At 42.1% G+C, this 20,966-nt stretch overlaps 1 protein-coding gene across 6 annotated transcripts in view; it reads right to left on the reverse strand.

Annotated features, from left to right (window-relative positions):
* The window catches only part of CCDC138 (coiled-coil domain containing 138), a 76,787-nt gene that overhangs the window by 10,236 nt on the left and 45,585 nt on the right, over positions 1 to 20,966 (reverse strand). For all 6 annotated transcript variants that reach the window (XM_038386817.2, XM_038386819.2, XM_043509337.1 and 3 more), the window contains one exon: positions 15,312 to 15,488. In XM_038386817.2, the coding sequence (XP_038242745.1) occupies positions 15,312 to 15,488 (177 nt within the window). The remainder of the gene's footprint in view (positions 1 to 15,311; positions 15,489 to 20,966) is intronic.

The raw sequence follows: 20,966 nt of genomic DNA on the forward strand, positions 1-20,966 counted from the left end.
GAAAACAGCCCAACTCCATTGAATGGGAGATCCTGTATGGAGGACTGCATCTCCTTGGATAGGCCGATGGTCTGAAGCCAGGAGCTGCACCTCATGGCCACCTCTGAGGTAACCACCCTGGCCACCGAATCGACTGCATCCCAGGCTATCTGGAGGGAGCCACTGTGGTACCTTCCTCCACCATAGCTCCGAATTCTTGGGCTGCCTCCTGGGGCATGGAGTCCTTAAACTTAAGGAGGGAGTCCCAGAGTTTAAAGTTATAATGTCTCAAAAGAACCTAGTGGTTCACCACCCTGAATTGGAGACTGGCCGTGGAATAAATTTTCCTTCCAAAAAGGTCCAGTCTCTTGGCCTCCTTATTCTTGGAGGTGGAACTGGCGGGCCCATTTGTTCTTTTTGTTGGCTGCCAACATGACCAATGACCTTGGCTAGGTGTCTAAGTAGTCAAGCCCCTTGGCAGGGACAAAATACTTATTTTCAGCTATCTTGGAAGTGGGCGAATGGAAGATGGGGTTTGCCAGATGGCTTTGGAAATGCTTAGGACCCCCTCGTGCACTGGGAGTGCGACACGTGCTGAGGTGGACGTGAAGAGCACATTGAACCATGTGTCCAATTGTTCCACCATTTCCTCTGCCTCGAGGCCCAAGTTGGTGGCCATCCGTTGGAGCAGCGCTTGATGCTCCCTGAAGTCATCCAGTAGACTAGCCCGGGAGGGCCCCACCACTGCCTTGTCTGGAGAGGAGGAGGACAACTACTAAATCACTGGAGGGAGGGCCTGGGGCATTTTCACCCGCAGGGGAAGGGTGTCTTGGGCTAGGCACTTGCTCCTTCCCCACAGTGCCTGCCAGCATGTCCTTCACCAAGCCCGGTGATGACTGGGGTTTGTCTGATGCAGCAACTGAGGACTGGGGCACTGGCATAATGGGTGTTCCAATATGGCCATTGTGCTGGCCACTGGCCCTGCTTCCAGGTCGGCATCACCATGGCAGAGGCACCCTCCCGGAGCTCAGTCATGATGATGCTGTCTCGGCAAGGAGCTGAACTCCCTCAGGCCTGGGTCTAGCAGCTAACCGTTGCCGTGAGTGACCAGTACCTGGAGCGGTCTGACCAGTGCCGGGAGTAGGGGGAGCAGCGCCAAGTTGGGGAGCATCCCCGAGGTCTCGGTGACAGTGACTGTCAGCACGAAGACGACCAGTGCTCACTGTAAGATCACTAGTGCCTCCCTTTAGGTGAAGCCCGGCGTGAGGGTGGAGACTGGGAATGTGGTGCCAGTGACCTGTAGCAGCAAACAGGTGACTTGGGCTGACGTGGAGACCAAGGGCACCGTGACACAGGGCTCTGCCTTGGCTCTGGAGACCAGTGGCCCTTAGTCGCCTTCTGGGAGGCCTTGACGGATGCCTTGCCCTTTTAGGGAGCCTTAGCCGGGTCCATCGCCACATGCGGTGCCATCTGAGGTGGGAGAGTCCATTGGCTCTCAGGAGCTGAGATGGTGTTGACTGCGCCATCAGCCTAGGTCCCCTACTACTTCTCAGAGTCGGTGACAGATCACTTATGGGGTCTGGGGGTAGCACTCCCCGGTGCAAGCCTCCTTGCGGCTCCGGTGTGGGCGGGTGGCCCAAGCAGGGTCCTTTGCCCAATGCCCCTTGATCCAGCTTGCTTAGTGCTGGGTTCCTCTTCTTAGGCACCGGTGAAGGGGACCGGTGCAGGGATGAGCCCGGTGCTGGGGGTGCGCTGCGCAGAGGCAGAAGTGCTAGGCATTGCATCCGGCGGGGCTGGCTCTGAGGCTGGACAAAGAGCAGCCTCCATGAGGTGGGCCCTCAAGCGAATGTCACTTTCTTTCTGTGTCCTGGGACGAAAGTTCTTACAGATATGACACTTCTCTTTAACGTGGGATTCCCCGAGGCATTTCAAACAGCTACTATGCAGGTCACTAACAGGCATAGGCCTGTTGCAGTCATAGCAGGGTGTTAAATCCGGAGACCAGGACATGCCCCGCTAAGGGGAAAGTCCACGCCAGGACCCTAACTGACTAACTACAGGACTTAACAGCTATTTACTCATCTATTACAAACAAAATTATTTACAGCAGGAACACAAGGTTTGGGAGTAGGAGAAAACCGCTGACCACCGAAAAACAAGGGGAAGAGGCACTCCAATCAACCACCACGGGCGGTAAGAAGGAACTGAGAGGGCATAGGGCCAGCGGTGCCTGATATACCAACGCATGAGCGAGGCATTCAAGGGGGCGCCCCGGCCGACTCTACGGATACCGCCAAGGCAAAAAAGTCTCCAACAACTGTGCATGTGGGACTGCACAAACCTAGAATGGAATCAATGTGAGCAAGCACTCAAAGAAGAAAGTATATTTCTTTTGAAAGTTCCTTTGGCATGTGTTGAGTAAAGTACTTTATAAATGAAATGTCAAGGTGTTGCTATCAATTTAGTGAAGATGGATACAGTTTTGTTTAAAAAAAAAACAAGGACATATATATTTTTATTAGATAGCCTGGGAGTGAATAAAAGGTTGTAATTTATTTCAGGATCTTTACTGAACCCAGTATAAACTGTAATCCCAGAAAGCACAACTCAAGCAACCTAACACAATTTAGAACAGTGGCTGAAAAAAATCTATTTGGCAGTGACATGTGGGACTCTTTCCCTTGTCAGCATGAAGGTCTACCTCATCAATTTCTGCAGAGTTTAAGCTTTCATTTATATATAGTTTCTAGCCCATATGATTGTGAAGATACCCTTCCAAACGTAACATGTATGCAAAGCAATGCAATGTTGCCTTCCTGAGTATGCAAACAGATGACTCCAGTGCCTTTTCCTGCTTCTTATAACTTTACTTAACAGCAACGAGTGAAATTAGCAATTTGCCAGTTTCATGCTGCTACTCTGTGGACAGTAGTGATACTAACAAGGACTGTCAGTTTCATGCTGTTGGATGGGAATGCTCAGGAATAGCAAAGGCAGACCATGGAGTTACTCATGACAGAAGGCTGACAAAACATAGGCTAACAGAAACCCTCCCTCATTTACAGGATCCATGAAGAGGTAGATGAAAGCATCAATTCTTGTAATTCTGCTTTGAAAGTATCATTTCACTGGATTCCTACCCTTGGGTCTCCCTACAGTGAAACAGGCTGACATCCTTTAGCTGTCAATGAATTTTGGCTCTTTAAGACACTCCTTTAGGTCAGACATTATTTTTAATTCCCTTGATGAGCATGACACAGAGAAGTTCCTAAATTGCAAGAGTAATATGTTTACGAAGAATATTTATGATAGGATGAGATCATCAGAAAAAATCAACAATTTAAAGGACAGAGAAAAAGTGAGTAGAAATCAAAGGTATCTTCAGAGAAGCAAAATGACAGGCGGGTAATTATCTCTCTCTCTCAAGTTACCATTATTATGTTATGGTAGTGCTTAAGGTCCCCTGTCAAGAATCAGGGTCCTAGTGATTGAGACATTGTACAAAGTTCCCCTGCCTCAAAGAGCTCACAATCTAGGTTTGTGACAAGACATAACAAAAGAATAGAACAGGAAAATGTGGAGCAGAAGAACAGGGCCAGATTTCTACTAAAGAGTAGACAAAATCTCAGATTCTCCAATCACACAGGGGAAAAAAATACTGTATGAGGCAGGTTCACACCCCAGGAGAATCATGGAGTCATCCAAAATTCCCATCCACAACAGGAGATGGGAGGGCTAGAGGGGCATTTTGAATAGGAGATGAACAGAGGCAAGAATGTATATTCCACTGTCTGGAGATAATATGGTTTGTAATACAAGGCAAATTTAAAAAAAAAAAAAGGAAATTTGGGCTCTGGAACATACACTTATGAAGCGTCTGAAGACTTTACTATACCGGACATCATAACAAGATAGCAGAAAGCCAGTTTCATAAAGATCCACAAGAACATCCTCCTGGAGGAAAATATATACAGTAGTTCAGGAAAGGAATATCATTCCAGCACACAATTCAACACCCAATACAATCTGACGAAGGGAACTTAGGTTCCAACGTGAAAAAAAATTTCATTTTCTAAGGTAACTGTGTCCAGAAAGGAATAGCTATAGACCATTTCTGTCAGGTATCGAGCAGTGTCACTATCCATCTGATTCTGTCCTTAGTATGACTGTCTATGTCGAGCATATACCCAAGGTGTACCTTCAGTCTTTCTACAGGTACTTCACAATGATCCCTATTGTCTCAAAAGTAAAAAAAATTTGAAATCAAGATCTCAGGGCCATGTAATTTGAGGCAGACCGAAGACTCTGAGTAGATCTAGGCAGGAAATTCTTTCCCTCCTGCTAAGGTGTTCACGATTTTAAACACTTTTCCTGTTGAGCACTGAGACAAAACCAAAACAATGAGATTTTCAGCAAAAAAACAGAGAAAGAGCACCCCAGAACAATCAATAGCCTAGTGGTTAGCGCTCTCATCTCAAGTGGGAGACCCAAATCCCAGCTCTGAATCTCCCACATCCTAGGTGAGTACCCTGAGCACCAGAAGGTTGGCTACTCTGGGGGTCTCAGTTTCTCCTGTTAGAAGTGTTCCACTTTGAATAAATAATTAAATACCTGTTTGACCAGATAAATTGACTCTACAGCCTGTTGGTTATGCACTCACCTGGGATGTGGGAGAGCCAGGTTCAAGTCCCTAAACACCAAGCTATTAGCTATTCTGGGGTGGGGGGGAAGAGCATGTCTCTCTTTCACCAGAAACGTCATCCTGGATCTGATAAACCCTTCCTGCTGAAAGTTCAGTTGAAACTGCTACATTCCCATGAAAAACTTTGATTGTAACTAACTGGCACTTTTCAACAAAAATATTTTGTCAAAAAATTCATAACCACCTCTATTCCTGAGGACTGCTCATGGATGTGTGTGCTACTCTTAAAATTAGTAATATGGGATTAGAGAGACAAGGTTGGTGAAGTAATATTTTATATTAAACCAACTTCTGTTGGTGAGAGTGACAAGCTTTCAAGATACACAGGGAGCTCTGTGGGACCGACACAGCTACAACACTCTATATAATATGGGACCGACGTATCTAGCCAAGAAAAATATTTAGTTGAGACATTGCAGTTGTTAGAGAGATATTGTAAAATATTAGATCTGGGAAGAAAGATCATCTATCCCAGAAATCCTAGACACATTGTAAAGATCTTGGCTAAGGTGAGTCTAGCTTGTTAAATTCATAAAGATGGGTGCCAAGACTACAGATGTAGCCTAATTCTCAGACAGATGTGTGCAATTGATGTAGACTACTAACACATTTGCAAGGAGCTTAAAGTGAGCAAAGGAAAGGGAAACTCACCTAGCATACTGAAAGAACAAATCTCCCAGAGAATTTCAGTTCCACTTCTCTTGTCACATAAGCCACTTTTAGGAATTTTGACCTAGAAAGGTACTAACTTTTCTCTTGAGCAAAAATGCTTAACAGACTGTGTTAGTTACTAGGCAGCAATAGAAGCAAGACCAATTGAAATTCTTATAGTGTCCCAGGGACGCAAGAAAGGAGTACACATTTCCAAGTTATATTAAGGACATCAGCCCTCCCAGTCTACGTTACACCAATGAAGAAGTGATATGAATCATTTTATAATAACGGGAAGCTAAAGAATACCTTGTTTACTAAGGGAGTTACTCCTAAGAACAGGTAACAGGAAGGTGCAACAAGAAACTAGTGAAAACACAATAAGTATTATCAAATATAGATGAATAAGACCACTAGCATCCGCAAACTAATTTATAGACAAAGTTTGGTTAAAAAAATCTCTCTTCAGACTACAGAAAATAAAGTGAGTATAAAGACATTCATGAGATGACGTATGCCTTCAGGCTCAGATTGAATGCATGTTGTGCAGATGATGGTGGCAAGCTCTCCCCACTGACTTGAAGATAACTGGATTCTGGGCGGAGAAGGGCAGTCACCTCTAAGTATATTATTATTAGTAGTAGTATTGCTGTAGCACCAGAAAGCCCTAGTTATGGATCAGGGCCCTATTGTGCTAGGTGCCATACAAAAAGACATACCTTGCCCCAAATTGCTTACAAACAAAAAGCAATTGATCCCCAATTTGAAACGCCAAGGAAGCACACCTCTGCAGACACACATAAGTACCCTACTAACTGGCTCTGTACTCACAGGATATAAAGCCAGAGAAATCATCTTCTTACGACCTCCCTATGTTATTCCTTGGAAATAAAATTTAATTTTAAAGAAAAAAAAGAGTTAATATTTTGATAAAGTTTATAACAGAATATAAGGCACAAGTTAAAAAAAACTATAGAAAAGATTGGCTGCTTTAATAAAGTGTAAGAACCATCAAAGTGGGAAGAATTGCTCAATTTCACAGAATAGAATTAGCTGGAAGTACAGCAATCAAAAATAGTTTATGTATTTTAAGAGGATTTTTTTTTTTAATAAACTAAGTTTACAAAATCCCTTAGTACCTTCTGGAAGGATACTACTGTAAACTGTTAGAAAGCCCATGTTAATGGAATACATTTAAATGCACATTTATCTGAAAAATAATTGCAGAAGTGAACAAGTGCTTCTAAAACATATTTGAAAAAATTCTATTTTGGTGGTCTGTGGTTGTAGTAATTAGATTTAATTTTTCTTGTAAATTTTTGGTGATTATGAAGTCTACATCTGTCATGTTATGAATTTTGTACAAGTTATAATATTCTGTACAAGCCTGCACAGGTATCCTTAGAAATTTGTACCAACTTGCATTAGTAGTTCAGTTTCAGAAGTACACTGCAATAGACAATAAGCAATTAATTATTGTTGACAGATTACATCAGATTTCCCTGAAAGTGATCAGTCACCAGTCATAAAACCTCACAGGCTGTTACTGTCTTTAAAATAAAATCTCCCTTCTAAACTTAGGTATATGTCATTTTCAAAAAAGAAGACAGAAAGCATATTTGTGAGATACGCTGAATAATTAAACAGTATGGGGTTTTGCCTCCACTTCACGTGGAGATGTAACTTTTACTAGCATCAGTGGCTAATGTACATACACACCCGCTGGAGGGAGAAGAGATGGCAGCAATATGAGTGACTGACAGACTGACAACATGACTGACTGTTTGGAGAAGTATGAAACAGCAAAGAACTTAGGAGGAAATGAAATTGTTTCCCTTTTGCATACAGTCACCTGCAGTACATTTATTTATAGAAGAGAGTGGAACGACTTGACAAGTTAAGTGCCTGTATCTTATTGATGAATCACAACAGTTGTTTAGGACTAGTATTTAAAATGTATTATTTTTATTGTTCTAGCGCCCAACCTTTGCTAGGTGGTTTCTAAACCTGAGAAAGGTAGTTCCTGCATGATAGAGCAAACAATCAAAAAAGCCAAAGACAGATGAAAGGTAGAAGAATGGGAAAGATACAAAATGATCAGGGCAATGAGAGGCACACATCTTGGTAGCTACAAATTCTTTAGTTATATCTATTTATTTTAAGTTACACACTAAATTCTCTTTCTTGCATCATCCTTCCATCATTCAATCCCCAACTACAATTTCAGTGTTCTTATGGACATCACAAAATCTGACACCCAATTCATCACAAGGTATAACAAGGAAATATTTGCTTTTGATGTTTATCCCTTAAAGGAAAACTAAACCCATTTAGTTAAGTTCAGCCATTTGAAAATTCATAAAGCAAGAGGATGTTTTGAGTGAAATATCTGGACAAGCTACTTAGAGTTTCCTTTTCTGAAAGCTGCCATTGTAAGCAACCATTATGACTTAAAAAAAATCTAGAAATTATAGTTTGACATTTTAAAATAGCTTAAAGCATAATACTGTTGATGAGCTCTTTCTCAATGTAGCTCAAAAGCTTGTCTTTCTGACCAAAAGAAGTAGGTCCAATAAAAGATATTATATCACCCACCTAGTCTCTCTAATATCCTGGGACTGACACAGCAACAACAGCACTGCATACACAAGGGATATATATTTATCTCTTAATTCTTCGATGCAAAACCATCTTTATAATCTCCATCCATTTTTGTTGCTCTTTTCTTCACTCCCTCCAAATGTGTCAATACCTTACAGGTAATAAGCTGCCCAGAATGGAACAAAATATTTCAAATGCAATCAAACCACAATCATACAGAAAGGACTTATAACCTCCCCAAGTTCTATGACAAAATGTCCTTACATATTCAACCCAAAACTCAACTAGTGTTTTATGCTGCCACATCACACTGCAAATGCATCTCTAAATGTAATTATGAGAATGCATAGATGCCATTCAAAACCATATAAATGATCCAGAATGGCTTTCAGTAAAATAATCACAGCAGGTATATTGGCCTCCTTTTAGAGTACGATTTGTTCAACTGCAGAATTGCATGACATTCTTTTATTGTGTTATAAGGTATGAAGGAGAATAATTCTAAAAATTCTGCTAATTATTTATCTTAAAAGTTCTGCCTAATATTAGAATAAAAATAAACTTAAACTTAAAAAACACTGATGATTGTTTCTAATGGTATTTACAAACTTGACTGTTTATTCTTTCAGACTGAATATCTCCATTTGAACTTTTATGTTCCCATCCTGCAAATAGTTACACATGAGACATTTCATTAACTCTAATGGGGCTACTCACACAGATGCAGTGAAGCATATATGCAACTATTTGCAGAATTGAGACCTAAAGTAGAAAAAATGTTCAAAAACTATCAAAGTTTATATGCTAAAAAATTTAACTTCTGTTTACAGAGACCAGGTATGTTTGTACTTAAATTCTTCAAGCCTTATATTCTTGAAAAATATCAAAATCTCAGGATTCAAGAAAAGTCATATATAAACAAAATCAGAAACCATCTTGGACAAAAACATAGGACATGCCAAATCTGCCACATCCAGCGATGTCTGCAGCGCTGAACAAGCAACCAACTGGTGGTCTATAACCAAGGCTCAGAACTGCTCTCTAGAGCTCCCCAGAAGTTTGTCTGTAAACTAAGAGATTGACCACCAGTTGACATAGTTGTATTTAGACAGTAAGACCTGATAGTTAGCTATGTGAAGTTGTAATCCTGCTGTGAAAAACCTCTTCCTCCCAAATAGATACAGTTTCTTTACATGTTTTCCTTTGGAGGTGGCTTTAGACTGTCCCTGGAGACCTCTCTCTTTCACAGAGCCCCTACTGTGACCATAGCATGGGACATTATAAAAATGTTCAACCCTCCCCCAGACAGAACTTGGTATTTCTGTTCAATGAGTTTGGCCACTGGTGGAATGGATGAGGGTCTGCCACGGAGTCTTAATATCATGGCTGCATGATACCCATGTCCATCAACAAAGCTATCTTTCCTATTGTAGCTAAGTGGAGAATGTCAATAACCTTATGGCTGCTCTCTTCCACAAGCTTAACTTGTTTTTCAAGAGAAGCTGCCATCCATCTAAGGAGCTTTTGGTATACCTTGAAATCATCCAGTACCAGGGATGACATCTCCGGTACTGGGCCTCATCCAGTGATGAGGACAAAGCGTTAAGAGGGGGCACTGGAGAGACTTTCCAAGGCTGATCCTGCAGTACTGAGACAGGGTGCTGTTCCACCAATTGCTGGGGTAGCCTAAGTGATGCCGATCTCCAAGGTCGGTCAGTACCACCCCCACCCCAATCACCTGACTCTTGGTATCAGTCGGAGAGACTTCCCTCCTGGCTTTTGTGGCTTTACAAGGGGGTGGAGAAGGTGACCTGGAAGCTAGAGGTGTCACTCATGGCATCCAATATGACCACTAAGGGGGTCAGAATGGTACCGGACCCCAGGAATGTCACGTCCAAGTCTCCCAGTTCTGTGCTCTGTCCCTGTCCGAGATAACTTGCGGAACTGAAAGCATGATCCAGAGGATGCCCCATTGTGTCTGTAACATGTAATCAGCAAGCCATCTTTAGACTCCAACAAAGACCTGGAGTAGTCTGAAGCCCACAGCAGTATGGTACTGGGGGGTTGTCTTTGGATACTGGGATCTGGATCAGTGCTGGGTACGAAGTATCAAAGGAAGCATGGATGACTTCCTGACTGCTAGTACCGTACAACAAATTAGCATCAGCTCTGGTGCAGAGGTCAACTGCGGTCCAGGGTTGGACAGCGGTGGAGCCACTGTGAAATGAACCACAGCTAAGGCACGTAGTTCCCACGGGGGTGCCAAATGAGAGAGTCCTTGCCCTGAACAAGAGGCGACAAACCATGTTATTGAGCGATACAAAAGGTCTCTGCTGCAGCATAAGCTTCTAGTGTGTCAATAAAGAGAGACATGGTTGTTCCACCAAGATCAGAGAAGACTGACCCAATGTCTCTGCTGGAGCAAGAGCTGGTCTCGATGGCCCCTGAAAGGACACCAGAGTCAACAGCTCAAGGTCAAGAGACACAGCATGAGCTAGTATCTGAGAACAGTAAGCTGAAGGGCACACTTTACTATCTGTACCGGACGAGCTTTCTGAGGAGGAATGTCTTCTTTGAGACTCTGACGAACCCGATACTGACTTCTTATGCTTTTGAAGCCGAGAAAGCTCAGAAGCCCTTAGCCTCCCAAAAGGTTCTGGAAACAATGAACTCCTGTATCCATCAATGGGTAAAGCAGGGGAGAAGAAGTCTTTGATGAGGCCCCTTTTGAAGAATTAGGGCAGCCTCCATGAGAAAATACCAGGATCATTCTTCTACAAAGGGGAAGGAGAGCGGGTCGTGAAATGGACAACTGCAACATCTCGAAGGTCAGTAACTATTTTTTCTTCTCTGAGTGATTGCATGTGTCCATTCCACTTCAAGTGACTTGCAAGCAGTCTGGAGGTGGATTTTCTAATCTACCTGAAGAGTGACTGAAGGACTACTCATCCGAACTTGGCATCATATCTGGAATGCTGAGGTATAGCATAGGTTGTAAAAGTATGTACCGAAGACCAAAATTGCTGCTCTACAAATACCTGTCATAGGTACTTAAGGCAGAAACTTACGGAAGCTGCTTAAGACCTTGTAGTGTGCCCTACTACTTTACCCATAGGGGTTACATTAGCAATGTCATAGCACAGATACATTTAGGAGGAAATCCAGGATGAGATTCTCTGAGTCAAGACAAGAAGGCCTTACACCCTGTCTGCAACTGCCATGAACAGCTGGGAGGATGACCTAAACGATCTAGTTCTATTCAAATAAAAAATTACTGCTCTTCTAACATCCACAGTATGAAGTCTCTCTCTTTCTTTATGAGAATGGGACTTAGGAAAAAAAGTTAAGTATATCACTTGATTGAGGTGGAATTCCAACATTACTTTAGTCAAAAAAAATTTGACGTGGATGCAAGTACTTTGTCCTTAAAAAAGATTGTGTAGGGAGCATGAGCTACCAACGCACATAATTCTGCTTCTCTTTCTTGCAGAGGTAATGGCTACCAAAAATGCTACTTTCTTGAATCGATGAAGTCAAGAGCAGGTAGTCACCAGTTTAAAGGGTGGACCCAGCAAACTTTGTTAGCAGTTTCCCCCCTTTTTTTCTAGAGTGGTCAGACTGCCTAAGCATGAAATGCAAGTATCATTGGTACAACTGAGGGCAGAATTGTTTCTGGTTAGGGAATAGAGTGTAAAATCCCAATGTTTTCAATCTAGCCTTCAAGTCTTTTGAGACTGTGAAAGTTTTCATCAGTCTGCTGAGAGAATAGGGTTGAACTTTCCCAGGGGAAATCCTGAATAGTCTGCTGGATCTCCCATGGAAGACCCAAGTCTTGACCCATGAACACCTGCGCATTACTGCAGGTACTCTGGTTGCTGAATCTTCCTCATCTAATGCATCTTGGGGGTGGGGTGGGAAAGAGAGAGAGAGGTCCTACCCATGAGTTTTCCCTTTTCCAAGATGGCCCAGAATGCTTTCCTGGCATCCTCTGGTAACTTGTCGACGAACTTGAGAACACTGCCCTACAGAGGGAAATCATATCTGGCCAGCAAGGCTTGCTGAAATTGCAGGCTAGCGATAGAATATATCTTACCAAAAAGGTTGAGTCTTTTTGCGTCTTTATCCTTCGGGTAGACGATGGCCATCCCTGACTTACTCTTTCATTTACTGTTGAGTTAACCAGAGAACCTGGCAAGGGAGGAGTGTAGAAATGTTCAGAGCCCTGAGAAGGAGCTCTTGGTAGGCCTGGTAGTTATCCTGAAGATAGGTCAACTCTCAAGACACCCTAACCTCATCGATCAGGTAATGAGGAGGAGGTGTGCAAAGAAGATTGAGCAGGAGCTTTCTGTACCTTCCCAGATGGAGACTGTGGTATGTAATGTTCCTGCTTGCTACTGGCATTGGTACCATGGGCAACCTTGAAATTCCTCATGTGAACTATCCTGACATCTGCTTGGGGATCTGGAGGGTAGAGGAACTGGGGAGGATCTGGTGGTGGGGAGGAATCCCAATATTTTCAATACGGCCATTAGTAGGACCCCACTCTCTATCAGCCCAAGGATGTGTGTTCCTGGACCACCGCAGGAGCTCTTTTAGATACCAGGAGTGGAATCTTCAAGATGAAGGTGAATGATGCCTATTCTGGGAGGGAGGGCAATAGGAACCTACATCAGGCACTAAAGAAGAGTCACATGGCCAGGGAGGTGTGGTATCATGGACAGGTGCCATGCCTCTGGAGACATTGATACCAGGGACAACATACTGAGTTTGCATCTGGATAGCACCAGGCAAGGCACCAAGGATTGGACCTTACTGATAGGTAAGCCAGATGAAGTCTGAAGATCAATTGGTACAGGATGCATCTTACATATAGCATGGTAGCTCCTCAAGGAAAGTCACGTTGGGGACCACTGTCAATTTTGCAGGGATTTCAAGCTCCAGATAGGACAGAATCATACAACTATAGGGCTGGAAGGGACCTCATGAAGTCCTCAAATACAGCCGTCTGCTCTGAGGCAGGACCAAGTAAACGTAGAACATCCCTGATAGGAGTTTTGTCTAACCTGTTCTTAAAAATCTCCAATAATGGGCACTCCCTTTGAAGCCCATTCCAGAGCTTAACTACCCTTATAGTTAAAAAGTTTTTCCTCATATCTACCCTAACTCTCCCTTGCTGCAGATTAGGCCCCCGTTACTACTTGTCCTACCTTCAGTGGACATGGAGAACAATTAATCTCTCTCCTCTTTATAACAGCCCTTAACATATATGAAGACTTATCAGTCCCCCCCCCCCAGTTTTCTTTTCTCAAGACTAAACATGCCCAGTTTTTTTAACCTTTCCTCATTGGTCAGGTTTTCTAAACCTTTTACCACTTTTGTTGCTCTCCTCTAGACTCTCCAATTTGTTCACATCTTTCCTATAGGATGGTGCCCGGAATTGGGCACAGCACTCCAGCTCAGGCCTCACCAGTGCTGAGTAGAGCAAGACAGTTACCTCCTGCATCTTACATTTGTGTTAATATACCCCAGATTGATATTGTCCTTTTTTTCAACTGCCTCACATTGTTGACTCTGATTCAATTTGTGATCCACTATAACCTCTAGATCCTTTTATCAGAACAGATAGAAACCAACACTCTAAATAAAAATTAAGTAAAATAACAAATGAAACTAACTCCAAAATTCTAACGATAGACAAGTACACCAACTACATACAAGAAAACACAAATTTTCTGAAAGGGAGAACACCTGCAGAACAAAGCAACATGCTGTGACTACCGGGCATGAGCAGTAAGAAGCAACTGAGGGAGGCTAAGGATGGCTCCATCCTTTATACCATCACGCAACAGCACGAGACAGCAGAGGGTGCATGCGTTGCCATGACAGGTATCATTAAGGGGAAAATCTCCGGCTCTGGTGCACAGGGCATATACACACCTGCAACACTAGCAGCACAGGGGTGTGTGAAAAAGGGTGGGTGGGTTGGTTGAAGAGAGAGGGGCAGAGTTAAAATCAGGCAAACATGTGACATTCATCTCATTAGGCTATTTGATGCTCTTCAGCCTTCTACCAGTAATATTTGTAAGAATATCTTTAACGCAGAGCAAACAGTCCCTTTTCCACCGGCACAAAGATACAATGGGGAGTTTGGTTTGAAATTTATGTTCTTGGAGAAACCAAAATAGTTAAGTATGTAAGAATGTCCAGCTGACTACCTTCAATATTTCTAACACAGCGGCATTCCCCTCTTGGTCCAAAAACCCAGAAATTTTTAAAAACCAAACGGGTTTATGTAGCAGGGATCCCCCAATACAGCATCTGATCCATCCTCAGTTTCCCCTTATTGAACCAACCAATAACTGCACATAAGCTCTCGTTTGTTGAGAAACACCCTTTCTTGGAGTCTGTTTTATTAAAATAATATCACAGTTCAATGTCAACTTAAATTAAAACCAGCCTTTCTCCAACTCTACATTGCCTTAGCCACTTGTTCAATAGTTCTTTTCCAAAACCCAGGTCCTGCTGTCTGGTGCTTCCTAAAGCCTCTTCCACTTAAAGGTTCAGCTCTTATCCCACACATGCCTGGCACAGAAGGCCTCCTCCCCAGGTCCTCTCTAATCCTCGGTCTCCTGAAGAAGCCTTCCTGCAGGTTTCTCATCCCCTGAGCAGCCTTCATCCCCTGAGAAGCAGTGCTTCTTATCTGAGCATCAGGAGATCACCTGATCCCTAGCCTCAACACCCATCACTTGGGGAGGCAGTTTAAAAGTGGCACAGGTAAGGATGAGCCCCACCCCCCTTATAGTGCCAGGTCATCCAGTAACAGTAAACAAAACAAAAAAATGTAATCTAGCTATCTAGAAAAGTCACTTTTACTTATTAGAAATGGAAAAACTGAGCAGCATCAGCTACTCACTCAAATTATAGAGAGAGTTCATACAAGAGCCTGGCTATTTTCATCTCTCCACCTGATGGCAGAAGGACTTGCATCCAATGTCTGTTCTAGCATAGACTAACTTCAGAGAAACTAGAAATGTGCCCATCACCTACAGAAGCAATGGAAAAACCTTAGAATGAGTTGCAAAATGTAACAGGGATATCAGAAAACAGATCTGACAATATGCTGCATATATTTAAGAAATAAAAAACATCTCAAAAGTATCGACTTATACATACTGAGATAAACAGCAAACTCGTGAAGCTGTTCCCTAGCTGCAAAACTACTGTATTTATACGACAAAAAGACAAGTACTACTTGCTACTACATATTACATCGGAAAGAAAGTATGTATTGTTTTTTCACTTAGGAATTAAGTTTCATTGAATTTGTTTTTCATTTTATAATACTATATTTTTATTGTTTAAAACTAAGTAAATTTACCAGATTCCATTGTCATCTGAAGTAAACCATCAATGGCACTGGAAAGCAGACCTCTACTGGATATTCTTAAGTGACTTAATATAACAGGCACAGATTGGTACTCCAAAAACAAGGCCTTCCCTTCATCTGTCTTCAAGTCCACACAAAGGGAATCAAATGCCTGAGCCAGATAATCAGCTGAAAGAGACATTAAAATGCAAACAATAATTTTATAATCATAGTTCTAATGGACTGATCTATAAAGCTCAGTATAAATAGCTACTATAATAGAAATTAATAAATACTTATACAGCTATAAAATTAGAAGATTAAATGGATCAAGATATTAAGGTTTAAATTGTTAGACCTTTATTTTAATATTTCCTGCATTTCTAATTGACGATTTACTGTGCCTTGGTTTAAAGTAGGGAACAGGGAAGTTGGGGGGCAGCCCACATTTTTAAAAAGTATGACTAAAAGATTAAAGTATTTTTCTCAAGAGATGACATGAACCCTCTCCTGCACTGGAAGCTTTATAATCCAGGTTACAATTACCAGAAATGCTTATTTCTATACTGCATGAATGATGAATGCAGAAATTCAATTTTATTCTCAATATCGTATTATTCCCAATATCAACAAGAAATAAATCTACAGAATCAGTGAAATACCAATGCCTATTGCTATGGACATTATTTTCTTCACATCACTCAATATTTTAAGGTGTAACACTGTTTGCGTTATGGCTTTAAAACATAGAAGCATGTAGCACTGGTTTTGAATTTTGAGTTAGTCTATCTCCCCAGCTTTGTTTCCTCTCCTCCGACGAAAGTTTCTCAGCAAGTGCTACATAAATGTCAATAAATACAAATTGTAATTAGTTTCATGATCCAACTTAAATTTTTTATACAAATTAAACTATGAAAGGGAGGACAAGGCTAGGATAACTTTAAAGTCTGCTTATGTTCAAATCTATTTACTTTTCTTCAGATTTTACATGTATGATATATAAAATATAAAAGACATACTACGCCAATTTCCTAAAAATACACATGAACGCTGAAGATAAAAATAGTCCAAAAATGACAATTGTGATTTTTTTTGGCTTACATTGTATTCTAGTTCCAGCAGTAATTAAATGGACAACCTGAACTTCTCTCATACTTATTAGGGCCCTTATTCAGGTTAGTACTTATGCATATGTAACTTAATACACAAAGTAGTCCATTGACTTCAAACTGCTTGAAGTTAGTCACCTGCTTATGTATCTTACTAAATTAAGGTTGTAGATACATTATAGGGTTTTTTCCTTTGAAGTGTGGTATAATCAATAAATCACAGACCCTGCCAATTTGAGACTATGTGTTCTTCTACATTTGGAAGACATCTACTAATGTGCTTAAAGATGAAGGATAAGAATACTGGATAAAGACAAGGACTGCAACTACTCCATTCCCATTTACTTTCACAAGGATTTGTTTGGAGAAATTTAATCTGACAGTTTATATGCTGATTACCAGTCTAAAATATATTAAAATATACAGAGACTTGAGACTCAGGGTTAAATAATAAACTCATCCAAGTACCTTAAATAACCACAGTTTCTTTATTTCAGATCTCCCTATTTCAAATTCTGATTTAGGAATTAAAAACACACTACTCAGTTACAGGATGAAATAACTAAATATAATGGAGCCATTCTGTAGTACGAGAAGTTTAGTTATAGTGCCACCTCCTGGATTTACGACACTTTAGAACAGTGGTTTTCAAACTTTTTTTCTGGGGACCCAGCTGAAGAAAATTAATGATGCCTGTGACCCAGCGGAGCTGGGGATGAGAAGTTTGGGGTGTGGGAGGGGCTTAGGGCTAGGGAATAAGGTTGGGTGCAGGAGGTGGTCAGGGCTCTGGGGTGGCGCAAGGGATGAGGAATTTGGGGTGCAGGAGGGGCTCTGGGTTTGGGGGGCTCAGGGCTGAGGCAGGGGATTGGGGTGAGGGAGGGGGTCAGGGCTCTGGGCTGGGGGTGCAGGCTCTGGGGTGAGGCCAGGGATGAGGGGTTTGGAGTGCAGGAAGGGGTTCTGAGTTTGGAGGGGCTCATGGCTGGGATGGGGGATTGGGGCACAGGATTGGGACGTGGTGACTCCTGGTCAGCGGCACAGCTTCCCACCTGTCCTGGCACCGCGGACCACGCTGCGCCTGAAGCGGCCAGCAGCAGGTCTGGCTCCTAGGCGGAGGAGCGCAAGCAGCTCCACGTGGCTCTCGCCCACAGGCACCCTAGCTCGGAGTGCAGAGCTGGTGCTCAGTGCAGGGACAATGCGCAGAGCCCCTTGGCCTCCCGCCTAGAAGCCGGACCCGCTGATGGCCACTTCCAGGGCACAACGCAGTGTCGGAACAGGTAGGCACTAGCTTATCTTAGCTGGGCAGCACCGCTGGACTTTTAACTCCCAGTCGGTGATCCTGACCAGAGCAACCCAGTGCTTTACATGCTGCGACCCAGTACTGGGTCATGACCTAAACTTTGAAAAATGCTGCTTTAGAAGAAAAAAGTAATCTTACTGAAGTTTTTGCGTTATGAATAGAAGAAAATCAGTACTTTACTTTCAATGGGTGATCAAAATTCTTATGCAGTAATTTGATGAATGTGCTTTATATTATTGACCATACTTAACCATGGCACATAAAATAACAGTAAAAAGCAATAATGAGAAGTTAAAAAGTGTTACCATTGTAAGTATTAGGTTTTAGCTGTTTAGTTTGGTTAATGAGTCTTGGTAATGGATATTTTTCATATTGGGGGTTGTTTGTTTATTAATATTAGGAGGAACCTCTAACCAATGTGATTCTCATTTTAAGAATATATTTTACATTAGTCTATTGGTTAGAATAACATTCTTCCAATTATTAGAACCTGTTCTGTTTTAAAAACTTCAAAAACCCAACCTAAGACACACTTTTATCACGAATTTTAGTCTTAATAAGACAAATATAGCACAAGCAGTGACAGCGTAAACTTCCACATAACGTCAAGCTAATGTGCTTCCTACCTAGTCTGGAGAGGCCACATCTGTAAGTACGAAAGTACAGTTCAGTCTCCAGAGTTATTTAATCCTTAGCCTCCCTGATTAGGATGAAAATGAAAAAAGTGGTAGTACTTTTGTGATGTGGACATCTGCCCACTGGGAACTGGCCTGAAATCACTCACATATTTCATGGAAGCCTCTGAATAGCCACCCTAATAGATCTCAGAGGGTAGATGGTGAACAAAAGCTGACATTGGGGATGCATTTACACTGGCAGCCGAAAGGTGCAAATCTCTATAGCGCATTACCAGTTCTCCAAAATACATAGTCCCCTGTTCCTCTATTCTCCACAAAAGATATTCTAAAATTTGAAAATATTCTACAAAACAAAGAATGGGTTTTATTTGTACAAAATCACATTTAAAATCAGGAGTCAAAGATTAGGTGGTAATACTCTCTCAAGCTCTATCAACTAATCGTTTTCTCCAGATGCTCAGATAACACCACCTCAACGCACAGATGGAATAGAACAAGGATAAAATTAATCAATTAGCAATTTAACAGTAAATTAAATTAGCCCAATGGTGAAAACCTGCAAGGGATGGCAAAAGCAGAAACATGGTATACCCTCCATCTAGGGATAAATGCCCCCCAGAGGATCTCAAATCCACTGAATTGGCCATCTCAGATTCAAGTGCTCTGTCTCTCTCTCCGGCCCCAATACTGGATACACTGGGAGGCTCAGGTCTCCTCGTGTGGGAGGGCAGGAGGAAGGAAAGTGTATTAATGTAGAGGATATATATGGGCCAAAAGTTCTCGTCCCCTAATGCCCCTACTCTACTTGTGCTACATTGATGACATCTTCATCATCTAGACCCATGGAAAAGAATCCCTTGAGGAATTGCACCAGGATTTCAACAATTTCCATCCCATCAACCTCAGCCTGGACCAGTCCACACAAGAGATCCACTTCCTGGACACTACGGTGCTAATAAGCGATCGTCACATAAACACCACCCTATATCGGAAACCTACTGACCGCTATTCCTACCTACATGCCTCTAGCTTTCATCCAGATCACACCACACGATCCATTGTCTATAGCCAAGCTCTACGATATAACTGCATTTGCTCCAACCCCTCAGAGACAAACACCTACAAGATCTCTATCATGCATTCTTACAACTACAATACCCACCTGCTGAAGTGAAGAAACAAATTGACAGAGGAGTACCCAGTAGTCACCTACTACAGGACAGGCCCAACAAAGAAAAGAACAGAATGCCACTAGCCATCACCTTCAGCCCCCAATTAAAACCTCTCCAACGCATCATCAAGGATCTACAACCTATCCTGAAGGATGACCTATCACGCTCACAGATCTTGGGAGACAGGCCAGTCCTTACTTACAGACAGCCTCCCAACCTGAAACAAATACTCACCAGCAACCACACACACCACACAACAGAACCACTAACCCAGGAACCTATTCTTGCAACAAAGCCCGTTGCCAACTCTGTCCACATATCTATTCAGGGGACACCATCCTAGGGCCTAATCACATCAGCCACACTATCAGAGGCTCGTTCACCTGCGCATCTACCAATGTGATATATGCCATCATGTGCCAGCAATGCCCCTCTGCCATGTACATTGGTCAAACTGGACAGTCTCTATGTAAAAAAATAAATGGACACAAATCAGATGTCAAGAATTATAACATTCAAAAACCAGCTGGAGAAACACTTCAATCTCTCCGGTCACACGATTACAGACCTGAGAGTGGCTATCCTTCAACAAAAAAACTTCAAAAACAGACTCCAACGAGAGACTGCAGAATTGGAATTAATCTGCAAACTGGATACAATTAATTTAGGCTTGAATAGAGACTGAGAGTGGATGAGTCATTACATAAAGTAAAACTATTTCCCCATGGTATTTCTCCCTCCCACCCCACCCGCCACTGTTCCTCAGACATTCTTGTTAACTGCTAGAAATGGCTCACCTTGATTATCACCACAAAAGGTTTTCTTCCTCCCCCCCTTCCTGCTGGTAATAGCCCATCTGAAGTGATCACTCTCCTTACAGTGTGTATGATAAAACCCATTGTTTCATGTTCTCTGTGTGTGTATATAAATCACCCCACTGTATTTTCCACCGAATGCATCCGATGAAGTGAGCAGTAGCTCATGAAAGCTTATGCTCAAATAAATTTGTTAGTCTCTAAGGTGCCACAAGTACTCCTTTTCTTTATAACATAACCCAGTTATTGTCCAACATTAAACAGTGTTAAAACCAGCTTTGGGGCTTGGTGTACAGAGATCTCAGCTTGCTTAGTACCATGGCAAACACACCATTAAAAATCCTTTTAACATTTTATTAAAGATACAGAAAAGGAAGGAAAAACAATTAAAGCATTTTAAATGTAAAATATTAAATAAGGTTTTCATTATAACAACATCCCTTTTTCCCTTTAGCTGAAGAGAATTTTTAGGAGGAAAAATCCTCATTTGACAATCTCTTAGATGGTATCAAAGATGGTAATAATTGTATTTTTTGTGGAAAAGAAAGTATGTTAGCTGAGATGGGCTAGAGCGGTTGTTGTTGCTGTCATAATGAAAGACGACAAAAGAAGCCACATGCAAAAAGTGGGGAGAAA

Source organism: Dermochelys coriacea, chromosome 1 (genome assembly GCF_009764565.3).
Source record: "Dermochelys coriacea isolate rDerCor1 chromosome 1, rDerCor1.pri.v4, whole genome shotgun sequence".
Taxonomy (NCBI): domain Eukaryota; kingdom Metazoa; phylum Chordata; order Testudines; family Dermochelyidae; genus Dermochelys; species Dermochelys coriacea.